Source organism: Molossus molossus, unplaced genomic scaffold, assembly GCF_014108415.1.
Source record: "Molossus molossus isolate mMolMol1 unplaced genomic scaffold, mMolMol1.p scaffold_m16_p_5, whole genome shotgun sequence".
Taxonomy (NCBI): Eukaryota; Metazoa; Chordata; class Mammalia; order Chiroptera; family Molossidae; genus Molossus; species Molossus molossus.
Window position 1 is genome coordinate 35,185,906 of NW_023425388.1, and position 12,710 is coordinate 35,198,615.

The following is a 12,710-nucleotide window of genomic DNA, read 5'->3' on the forward strand; positions in this document are numbered from 1 at the left end:
GATTTCAAAACATACTACAAAGTAACAGTAATCAGGATGGTGTGGTACTAGCAACCTAACTGGTAGACTAACAGAATAGAATAAAGACCCCAGAAATAAACTCCTGTACAAACAATTTTCACAAGGGTGCCACGGTTATGCAATGGGGTAAATGTTATCTTTTCAACAAATGGTGGTGGGAAACTTAATATTCACATGCCAAAGATTGAAGTTATAGCCTCACCTTATACCATATACAGAAATCAAGTCAAAATGAATTATAGACCTAAACTTAAGATGTAAAACTATAAAACTCCTAGAAGAAAGCATCAGGGGAAACTTCAGGAGTTAGATTTGGCAGTGAATTTGTGAGGATGACACAAAAAGCACAGGCAGCAAAAATAAACATAGAAAGATGGTACTACATCAAACTTAAGAACTTTTGTGTATCAAAGAAAACAATCAACAGAGTGAAAGGGAACCTGTGGAATGGGAAAAAATGTTTGCAAATCATGGATCTGATAAAGGGTTAATATCTTGAATATATAAGAAACTTCTACAACAACAAAAAACAAATGATTTAAAATGGGCAAAGGATATAATAAATAATTATTTAAAGAAGATATACAGACAACAAATATATATATGTGAAAATATGCTCAACATCACTAATCATAAGAGAAACATGATTAAAATCACAATGAAATATCATCTCACACCCATTAGGATGGCCCCCATAAAAAGAGCATAAGATAAAAAGTGTTGACAAGGATGTAGAGACATTGGATCCTTTGCGCATGGTTGCTGGGAACACAAAATGATGCAACCACTATGAAAAACAGTAGAAAGTTTCCCTCCAAAATAAAAAATGGAATTGGAATTATCATGTGATCCAGCAATCTCATTTCTTTTTGAGAAGGAGAGAGGGAGAGAGACAGAGAGAGAAACATCAATGTGTTGCTCCACTTATTTATACATTCATTGGTTGATTCTTGTATGTGCCCTACCTGGGATCGAACTTGCAACATTGGTGCATCCAAAGACACTCTAACCAAAAGAGCTACCAGGCCAGGACACTATTTCTGAGTATATATCCAAAAAAATTCAAAGCAGGATCTTGAAGAGATATTTGCCCACTTATGTTAATTGCAACATTATACACAATAGCCAAGAGATAGTAGCAATCCAAATGTTCATTGACAGATGAATGGATAAACAAAATGTGGTGTATACATACAATGGAATATAATGTAACCTTGAAAAGAAAGAAATTCTGTCACATACAACAACCAGAATGAACCCTTAGGACATTATGATAAGTGAAATAAGTTAGTCACAAAAGAACAAATATTGTATTGCTCTACTCACAAAACATCTAAACTAATCAAAATCATAGATTCAGAAAGTGGAAAGGTATTCACCAAGGCTGGGCGGAGAGGAGCAAGGGGAACTAGTATTTAACAGGAATAAAGTTTCAGTTTTGCAATATGAAAAATTTATAGAGATCTATTGCACAGCACCATGAATATACTTAACACTACTGAACTATATACTTAAAAACTACTTGATAATAAATTTAATGTTACATGTTTTTTATAACACACACACACGAATTAGCTGTGCAAGGTATAGTTTCAAAAAATAACATGTGCCTGGGCTAATCTTCTAAGTATGTTCTAATAAGTATATGTAATTCTGGAGTTGGTAATTCTGTTGTAACTAGCATTGGATTAATCACGTCTTTATGGCCAATGAGTAGTGCAGTACTGAGAAATTATATAGATAAATGTACAAATGTATGTTATATAAGTAAATGTAGAGATGGATATAAAAATCACTACATATGTCTTAGAAGTTTTATGCTGAATTTATTGTTTTAGAGAGAGAGAGAGAGAGAGAGAGAGAGAGAGAGAACTATTGGTTTGTAGGGGCAAAATATAATGGCAGATGAAACCAAAGTGAGAATGATTATTCACATCTTGGTGTGACAATTCCAGTTGGTTCCTGGGTGAATTTCATTCTGTTTTGCCTGACTTCAAGATTTCAATGTACATGGCTCATTAGTGCTTGTAGGCATTTCTATAATGGCAATTTATTACACTTTCAGGTGACAGAAGGTGTCCTTTGAAGAACTGCTTTCTGACCTCCTCTTTCAACCCACAACACCTGCCGAATGAAGTGGCCTGCTTGCTCCCTTTCCTGTTCCTGCACAGACACTGGAAGTTTTTGTGTACAGAAGGCGAGCAGGGCTGAAAAGGTTTGGCAGGAAGGTTTTTGCAGCCTGCCTGTCGAACTGCATGGATCAACAATTTCTCAATTAGAAGATAGACAAGAAGATAAAGTATGCAAAGCTTCAAGCAGCAGCTGAGGAAGATTTTGAGAACATCTGCTCAAAATCTATTTCTTTGTAGGTAAGTATCCCTTTTTATAACCAGCATACATAAAGCATGAAATTGGCTTACCCAGCCTCCTCCTAACAAGGGGGAGGCTGGTTAGATTTATTACTTCTTTGATGCAGGTCTGGAGAGAGTAGGGGGCGGGGTTGGGTTGTGGCATTGCCACTGGAGGTTCCACCAAATCCTTTGGACTCCTCTCTGAGGGAACATTTGTCTGCTATATCAAATCCATTTTAAAGATCATTAAAAAAAAAAAGAAAAAGACTCAATTCATGATGTTTAATTTTCCCCCCATGAAATTTATGTCTGAGCAAGAGATGCCATCAACAGAGAAGTTCTCTCTCTCTTAATTTTTAAAATTGATTCTTTGTGTATGTGGCTCATTCTCTTGAATTGTTCATTTTAAAATTTCTTTCACTTTAGGCAATAAATGCTGAATGAATTGTTTTGTTTTTATCTAGCTTCATTTTGTGTGTTCATAGCATCCAAAAATGACCAAATTGCATTGCTCTTTTAATATGTAAGACTGTAACTAACAGGCTTCATAATGCTCCCCTGTTTTAGAACTATAACATAGCCGACCAGTCAAACCAAATCACCAATTATTTTAAAATTGTATGAATAGACTGCAAAAGGAGAGCTGAATTCAAATTAGAGTTTCCAAGTACATGGCCAAATTTTAAATTCTTACACTAGAAAAGCAGGTTTTATTGAATAATAATTGCTTACATGGCATTGTGTTCATATTATTATCCATGCTAGAATATTTTGAAATCATCCTCAGTTTATTAAATACATACTAATCATATTTAGCCTATCACATCCAAAATGTTCATCTGGAATAAACATGTTTTTAAACTAATATATGAAAAAGGAAAATTTTCTAATTTGTGCTTTTCAATTTCTGATCCACTTCCCATGTACCTAAGCTGTCCTTTACTAAACAATCATGCAATCAGAGAATTTGCATACATTCCTGCATTTTATTTATTCTTCAGCTCTTAAGATAGTTTTGAGTTTCAGCTATGGCTTACACAAAATTTAGTCTTGTAATGAAGGAGGTCTATTATTCATGCAAGGCTTTCTATACCATAAAGAAAGGAAATGATTAGAAACTTTTTACACTCCAGGAGGGAATGAGATTAGGTGAAGATAGAGCCCTGCAGAGTTAAAACTAGTCCACGAGCAAAGAAAGGCTTAACAAATCACAGGAAATTTCAGGGTACAGTTAATCTATACTGTCATCTTTGGGTGTGCTATAAATTTTCATTAAACAATTAAGATCAAACTGTACTGAAACAACCTGGAGTCTTCAGGTTTCCTCCAAGAGACAAACTAGAAATTGAATCAATACAGAGGATTAATCTTTTCACCTACATTTGTTTATACCCAGAAGGGGAGAAAAAGAGCCCCGCCTTTACGTAGTTGCTACACTCAGTTCAGAAGCTGCCTTTATGGTGAATTATCCAGTTTCCTTTTCTTTCTTTTCTCTCCCACAGTGCCCTGCCTCCTTTTGGTCATTTCACCGTTCATTAGCACCTCAGCGGAAGAGGAAGAGGAAAAAGGATAGGATACTTGATAACAAAAGTGGCAAAGAGGTTTAGGAGAAGTTAAAACTAAGAGTTAAAAATAGATTTTAAAATTATCAATGTGTTTGACCCATGCTGGACCTGTCATTATCAGAATAATTAAGAGTTAGCCAAGTGACGGCATCTCTATGACAGTATCAGTACTGTCCCCAAGTCCATCCTTTCTGAAGTTGGAGAAGGTGTGGTTCATGAATAACTGGAATTTAGAAAAAGAAGAGACATGAATCCTTCTTTTATGAAATAAGGAGGTTCAAGTAATGATTACTATTATACAACCTGCTCTAAATTCTTTCTTAAAGACATTTCTCAAAAGAGAGAGATATCATCTAGTTGTATATTTGTGATTTTCACTCTAAGTTAAACTTCAATAAAAAAAAATATATATATATATATATATATATGTATGTATGTCTAAGAAAAGACACTGCAGAGTGGTGTGAATTCCAAATCCACAAATCAAGGTCAAAGTCACAGATGCCTAAGAATTTCAGAGTGTTCTATCTCACCCTCACGTTTTTCTTTGTTTTCGGAGGAAGCCCCCAAATTTTCTCCTCATTCTTTTCTGTAAGTGCCCAATTGCTTTTTTAGTTGGAAAAAAAAGGCAGAAAGAAAAGAAGGGAGAACAAAGGCCCAGAAGACTGAAACTAAGAGCCAGATGGTTAATTCAACTGTGAAAGGCAAAAGGGAATCCAGAAGACCACTTGGGGAAGATCATACTGGGGCCCTGGGACTGAAAAAATCAGGTGCTACGACTTTAAGTACTGTCTGACTGTGAATGAGTCATTGGAAAGCCACTTTTGGTAAATTTAGGAATCAAAGCAAAAAGTTGTCCCACTGCAGATAGATTCATTTTCCACAGGGCTAACCCAAAGATTATGGCTTCGGAGCCTGGGCTGTCCTTGTTGGAGGACACAATGCACCACAGATTTTTATTTCACCAAACAGACAGACTCCAGAGGTTTGTGGTCTTCCCGATAGCAGCTGGCGCTGGGCAGAGGCACAGCCTTGGGCCGGAGCTGCTGGCCACCACTCTACCCTTGGCTGTGCGTCCCAGGCAGCTGGGCAGCACCACAGCCCGAGCTTCCCATTCGGAGCAGACGCTACTCCCTTCTGGAAAGGCCACGGGAGCTCACGAGGGCTGCTCCACAGTACATTTGGGGTAAAAGGAGCTGGTTTAAAGGAAAGGAGGGAGTAGGTTTGTGAAAGGTTGGCTCCTTCTTAAATCTCTGGTGCCTGAAAGGGATAAGGCGGTGGCCAAATAAAAGGAAGGGATAGTATCCCATTTTGAGTAAGGAGGATTTTTTCATGAGCCCAGGATGTGTCCTGCAGATGTGGATTTGGCAGGAGATTTGACTCAATCAAGTGTCTCTTGGTTCCCACTTCAAACACACCTCCCCCAGCCTGTGTTCTGATCGACTCTCGGGACTCTGGGTGGGAGCCTGCCGCACCAGAGAGAATGAAAAGTCAGCCTTCTTTTGGTCTCCGCTTGTGGCAGATGCACAGCTGGTTGGTTGTGAGCAGGGTGGTGTATGAGGGGACAAACCATTGCTCCTTTGCCTCTTTGGCGGGGTTAGGGCGCGTGTTGGGTTGTGGTGGGTAGGGTAGGAAGAGGGGGAGCAGAGTTAGGCGGGAATATTGAGCTAAGCGCCTTATTGTGCGTCTTCAGCCCCCAGCGTCCAGCCTCCTGCTCCCCGCTGGCGCTGATGGAGAGGAGGGGGCGGGGGACGCCCAGCAGCACATGGAGCCCCTGGTGGCAGCCGGGCTGTCTCTTTAAGCGCTCCGGAGGAGCCCGGGCGGGAGGGCTGCGAACGCGTTTCCATGGCACCGAGGCTGCTGGGGCTGTGGGGGCTGCGGGCCGCCGGGCTCGCTCAGTTCCAGTCGCTCCCGGCCGTGCAGGGGCGCGCACCTCGGTGGCTCCGGTGCCTCGGCTCCGCCGTCGCTCCTCCCGCTCTCCCAGTAGCCGACACCGCCCAGGGGGCCGAGCTGCTACCACGCCCTTCGCGAGGAGACCCAGCGAGGACACCACCTCACCAGTCTCGGGAGCCCCGCTCACCAACTTCTGCCCGGCGAGCCCAACTTCTGCGGCGGGCTCGGACTTGCGGAGCGGGGATGGCACGCGGCGCGCAGCCCTGGTGGCGGCTGGAGCAGCTCCGCCCCGCCGAGATGACCTCCAGACTGTGGCTCTGGTGCTTCTGCGCCTGGGTGGCCGCAGGCTGGCCTCGGGGCAGAGCCGTACAGCTCCGGCCAGACATGTAAGTAGGTAGAGCCCGCGCGTTAGGGACACGTGGGGGTTGCTGGCCCCTCGGTGCCTCTGCCCAACCTGGACCCGCTGCGGACAGTGGGGGAGCCGATCTCTCCCAGAAGGGCTGGGGGGCTGGAGCTGCCGGAGAGCATCCAGTGGGGTCTGCGGGCAACCCTAGGTGGAAGGCGCGGGGTGCGTCCCCCGGCGCGTCGTCGGGTCTGGGTCTGAGTGCTTCCACCTGATTAGTACTTTCTCGGCGCCTGAAAGAATTTCCCCCCAGATTTGGGAGTGTGCGTGTGTGCACAGTGTGTGAATGCTGGTGAGTATGCGTATGTGGTTCAGTTAATTTCCTGATGGGAAGAGTAATTGGCTAGTAAGTCCCACTTTCTAAAAGGGTTGTGAAAGAACAGCGAGTTTTCTTGCTATGTTCTTTCCAGAGACAATGAGTTCAAGTACATGTGTTTCTTTCTTTTTGAGAAGTATCTCCAAGTTCGAAGGAGTGGATTATTCCACAGGTTTGATGAGAGGTGAGCCAGGCTCATCTGCGGAAGGGAAGAACTGAGGGGGATGTGTATGCCAAGGACTGAATGCCAGGCCACTAGGATACTGGCCTCCTTAGAAGAGAAATGAAGGGTGGGGAGATGACTCAAAGGCATTCTCTGAGGATGGGGCATGCTTTGGTTTCCAGATTACAATTGATTAAGGCAAGGAGATACTAATTATTGGCCACAATGTCAAGCATAGCATGATGCTCAGGGGAAGTCTGTGTTGACAGATTGCCTGGTCGCCTTGACTGGCTGAAGTTTGCACTGAATTCTGTAGTATCATGGGGATCACCATCCAGTTGTCTGAGAGCAGCTAGAGCTAATTTAGCTTTTCCTTTCTCCTCTGAGCAGCTGTGAAGAGACACCAGAGTATTTTGAGCATTTAAACAAATTTGTTACTTTGCTATTTCTCTGCTTCATCTTTTATTTTTTGAAATGTTAATATTTTTATAATAGAGAAATTTAGATAAGTACATAAAACGATCTATATCTTTCCAGAACTTGACTTTTTCTTGTAAGAAAAATACTATATTGGGGTCCACTCCATTTTCATATTTCATCCTTCTCATTCAATTTGCTGCCTGGTTACTAACTATAAATCTTGAGACATGGCCATGGTGTTAGTGGCATCACAGAACTTCTTGCCCACATAGTTTGTAAATACATGTTTGGCAGAAATGCAAGGAATTCCTGGGTAGGTGATTTCTCTTGCACTGATAAGATGTGTCTTGTTTATTCTGAAGAGAAGGTTGATTTAGACTTTTCTTCTCCAGTTTATCTCAGAAAACACATTTGCTTTGGATAGCTTGTGCTTGCATAAGCCTTCATTTCTTAGAAACTGCTTTTTAACAAGCTTGTTGGCTAACCTCGCTCTTACCTTTACAAGTGTCATTATTAAAGTGGACCCTGGGTTGCCTTATTATTTAGCCACAGAGTCACCCCTTCACACAAGACCAAGTAATTCCTTTGGGAGGTACTAAAAAATAACAGAAATATCACATCATTTTTTACATTGCTTAACTGTTTTATCTCAGGTTTCAATATTGACACTTTTGTTGAAAAGGCTGGAAGGATGACATTGCATTTTTTTTTAAAGGACACTGCTACTGGCAGCTCATTTATTTATCAGGTGAGATGAGATTGGATATTAAAACCAATATAAATTCTTGGGTGTTTAATAGAGATGCTCTTTCTGCGGGAGTTATTGCGATGACTCTTGGTGCTTTCTGAAATCTGGATGGGAAAAAATCCAATCAAATTTGTATTTAGTCCTCCCTGGCATTAGAATTAATAGTTTCTTCAGCAAGAAGCATGTTAGGATTTAGTGCTAGGTTTCTGCAGACACCTTTGCAATTGTTACAGGCATGTGGAATACAACTGTGCATAGCACTTGGCTTCCACACACTGCCTGTCTGTTAAATTAAAAAGAATTCTTCCTAAGATTTTTATTGACCTCTGAGGTCCATTATCAGTGAGAGCAGGCAGCTAATGAGGTGAATACCACTAATAGGAATGCATGAACTTATAGACTGGCACCTCTAGGTCATCAACACAGGTAAAAGTTTTATGTAGCCGATCTTATATATGAACAGATGCTGATGCCCGGTTAGAAGTGAAAAGAAGAAATGACTGTAGATAAATAAAGGTCAGCCTAAATTTAATGCATTGTATTTATGGTATATTCCTCTATAGGCAAGCTGATTTTCAAGGAAAATATTGTTAATGGATACTCCAACTCTAATGATAATTGATCTATCTGATGACCTTGTCTTATTACATTTAGGAGACCTTATAGAATTAAAGTTAGGCTGATTTATAAAATCAGTATTCCACAAAAAGTGCCTAAGGTCCTATTATGTAAGTTGACATTGGAAATCATAGTTAATACTTAATTTGTTTGAATTCTTACTTAGGTACCAGGCAAATGTCTAGCCACTTTACATATATTATTTCATTTTATCTTATAAAAAGCCCTACTAGATAGACACTATTTTCATCTCCATTTATGACGAAGAGACAAAGAAAAGTTAAGTTCACACTCCAGGAAGTCACAAGATTTGGGTCCAGGTAGTTTGAATTTCAGTGCTGGAGTTCTTAACAAATGTGGTCCATAACAGAACACCCAGGACCAGCTTCTGTTTGAAAAAAAAAAATTTTTTTTTTTTAAATTACTGACAGAGGTTCTCAGTGGGAGTAGGACTGAGTAAGTATTGAGTAAGTACCTTCCACAGAGTAAGTATTGAGAAACCTATGGATGCTTTTTTGAACATTTTGAAAGCTACAGGGTTCTCTTGGCATTTGGTGCTGGGTATGGAAGTGGGTTGAGATGCCAGCTGTCCTGCAGTGGTAAGATAGTTTCTTGTAAGGAATATCTGATTTCTCTCCTCCTCATTGAGACTCTTGATAAGAAATTACTCTGCTCTCTCATGCCTATATAGGTGTTCAAGTATAGAAATGATGGGTGAGGCTTAGACTGGGAATTGTGGAATGGGGAAAGATCACCTTGGTGATTGCATTATGAATTGGAGTGTTGTAACTGGTGATGGCATTTCGATAAAGGGATATTGAAGAGTTTACTTATGTTAATGGTACTCTGCAAATGTTTTCTAAAGGATTAAATAGAAGGAAATAAACTCTCCTCCAGATCTTTGAGACATCAAAAGAAAATGACTGGTTGTAACACACTCTATTAACATTTATCCTTTATAATGCTCTCTTGCAAACACTTGCATAATTATTGCATACAACATGATGGAAAGTAGTAAACACAGAAGTGTTGCAGATATCCCACAGGCAGAAGTGCATAAAGACAGATGCAGTAGCTTCAGCTTCTGGGGCTTGAGACACTTGGATTTCTCTGATACATGGGGGAAATTTTTAAAAGATGTCACCACTTGGTGACTCAGCAGTCTCCTAAACTGGTCAGGACATCTCACATCCATTCTCTAATGCTGGGATCCGATACAGGCAGTTTGACATATAAATCCAAAATACCAGGCCTGATAAGATAGATACTGTTTGTCCACTCCACCCCTACCCTACCCTACATATGTAGAAATACGTTGTGCCTCAGCCTTCTGTAGCTGATGTAGAAACTTGTGGTCAGAGTGGCAGAGATTTTGATTTCTGAAGAATTGATACATGGAGAAGTAGAGAAAGGCAAGAGGTTATAATAATCCAGAGTCATGAAAAGGAATTGAGAAACTGTTTCTTGCACCACACACCATGTTGGAATTTATTTCATTTTATTTTATTTTTCACTTTTCTTATGATAAAGCCTGAAATTAAGCCAGTTAGAGATGTCTAATCTCAGTACACTTTTAAGTCACAAGTAATTTAAGCATGGCCTGTGGTCTGTCATTTACTCCTGAATATAAATTAGTTCAAAAATATTTTTCTTTCTTATGAGATCAGCCACATCAAATGAGCATTAAAGCAAACTTGAGAAGGCTGTGCACATTCCTTATGGGCAAGGGATCATTTACAGCAATTTCTCTTTGTTTTATTTTTTAATTATTATTATTTTTTTTATCTTCATCCGAGGACACTTTTTCTATTTTTTGTTCAGATAGAGTGGGAGGAAGAGAGGGAGCCAGGCTCATCTTCGGAAGGGAAAGGGATGTGAAAGGGACACATCGAGTGGTTGCCACCCGCATGACCCAACCAGGGCCGGGGACAAACTTCAACCAAGATACGAGCTCTTAGCGGGAATCAAACCCGCTCTCTGGACTGCAGGCTGATGGCCTAACCACTGAGCAAAACCAGCCAGGGAAGCAATTTCTCTTTATTAATACCTTTAATTCTCACAACAATCATATGAAGTAGAACAGTATCATCTCTAGTTTTCTGAAGAGGACACTGAGACAGAGAGAGGTTAAGTCACTTGCCTTAAGTTTCATAGCTGAGAAATGGTGGGGTGGGCTTTGGGCCCATTCTAAGCCCAGAGCCCTGTTCCTAATCACTGTTCTCTGTGGTGGTCCCTCTGTCCTCGACCTCTTCTTCCTAGACTCTCAAATTACCAGCCTCTCTGGCCTTTCTTTCAGTCTCGGTCTTTTTACTTATATTCAGCAATAACTGACTTTCTCCTATTGCCCCAAGTAGAATGAATCCTTACTTCTGCCATGTAGTTTTAGCAGTCAACATTAATCCATACTTTATTGATGAAATGGACATTGTATTATATGAACGTTGTCAGGCTTCCTGTCCTTGGCTTCAGTATTTTTTCTGTATCTACCTGTACTTCTTTCTTCTGTGTCTCATGGGAAGCTATTTCCCACTCTTTGTTCAAGACAATCCCTTCCTTGTGTGTTCTAGATTTCATGTTTACATTTTTTTCTCTATCAGTTTTTCTTTTATCGCCAGTTCTTTCCTTTCTACTGTTATATTTCTATTCTTCCCCATGTATCCATGTCTCTCTTTCTGCATCTCTCTCTATTCCATGTTTTAGTATGTCTGCATTATGTTCATATCTAGCTTAATCTTGCTTCTCTCTTTCACCTTCTGTTTTTCAAGAACAGCTCTGTGACGCTGCTTTCTTTCTGTTCATTGATCCTTTAACCCTTTTCAGTCAGGCCACCTCTGCAAAAATTTCTTCTTAGGCTGCCTTTTTTCCAGAGCCTACCCTACTCTCGTTTTTGTAATAACATGTGCCATTACTACCCATTCCTATTTTCGACTTTGCCATTTCTTCACTATGCTTTTTCTTTGTACACTCAGTATCATCTGTAGTTCTCCTTCTCGATTGGCCCCTCATCCTCTTCCCATTCTTTATACTTCACTAGGTTTATCCTTGTCTTTTCACTGGTTCATCATATGCTCTATTCTCATGAGACCCAGATCTGATATCTAAGCCCTAATCTCTTTAGAGTTACAGACTCGTATTTTCAACTCTAGATGTATCATCTGTATGGGTTTCAGACTCAAAATGTCCATAGACCATCTCTTGTTATCAGTTTTCTCCTTCTTAGGTACTTTGCTCATGTTTCTCTTCCTTCCTGTTTGAAATCTTATACAGTATCTGTTACTTTCCCCCCAGTTAACCTTGTCATTATGAGCTTTAGGTAAGACGATTGTGAAAAGGCCTTTGTAGATGACAGTTGAATAACTCTAAATTAATATTTATATTCCTATCCATTGCCAAATCCTATAAACACTAGCAATGAAATGCCTCCTGAATTAGCTCTTTCTTGTTGTCAACACTCAAGCCCAGCCATGCCACTTTTACTCATAGACTATTACAGTTGTCTCTTGGTTGGTCTTCTCTTTTATATTCTCTCAGTCCTCTCTAATTTTATATATATAATTTAATTTTCATCAACATTGGTTTCTGAAGCAAAGACCTACTGACATTATTTCTTTCTTAAAAATTTTGATTATCCATGGAATAAACTTCAAGCATCTAAATTTTATTCTTAAATAGAACTTATCATATACCAGGAACAAGTTAAGTACTTTATATATTTCAATTAATTTAATTCTCACAACAACCCTATTAGAAGGTTATATTCATGTCTACATTTTATGACGAAATTGAGATCCAGATTCATTAGGGTTTTCTGGAGTAATTGCATATAAGAGGATGAAGCTCAGAAGAGTTTATGTAGTTAATATTTGTAAAAACTAGCATATGAACCCAGGCTGTTTGGCTCTAGCATCTGTGCTCTAAACCATCACACTGTATTCAAGATTTTATCTTTCTGGCATTATTCAATTTTGTAAACATTTATTGAGCACTTTAAGAAATATTGCCTTTTGTTTCCTTGTACTTGTCAAGAACTATGTAGTGTCTAAGATTTTAGTCTATTTACAATTTAGTCACAAATTAGTCTGCCACTGTGCTTGGCTGCTGACAGAACACATAGACTCTGGATTAGAAGCAATTAGTCAAGCCATAGCAGGTGCTTTGAGCCTCATACTTGCATTGACTTTCCTGGCCCTTCCCTTCTCCCCACCCCAAGTT

The 12,710-nt window shown here is 40.1% G+C and overlaps 1 protein-coding gene across 1 annotated transcript in view; it reads left to right on the forward strand.

Moving 5' to 3' along the window:
- Positions 1-4,839: 4,839 nt before the first annotated feature.
- Positions 4,840-12,710, forward strand: part of LOC118616915 (multiple epidermal growth factor-like domains protein 6) — a 462,674-nt gene continuing 454,803 nt past the window's right edge. Inside the window, 2 exon segments of the mRNA XM_036242486.1 lie at positions 4,840-5,123; positions 5,631-6,216. Coding sequence (XP_036098379.1) covers positions 4,840-5,123; positions 5,631-6,216 — 870 coding nt within the window.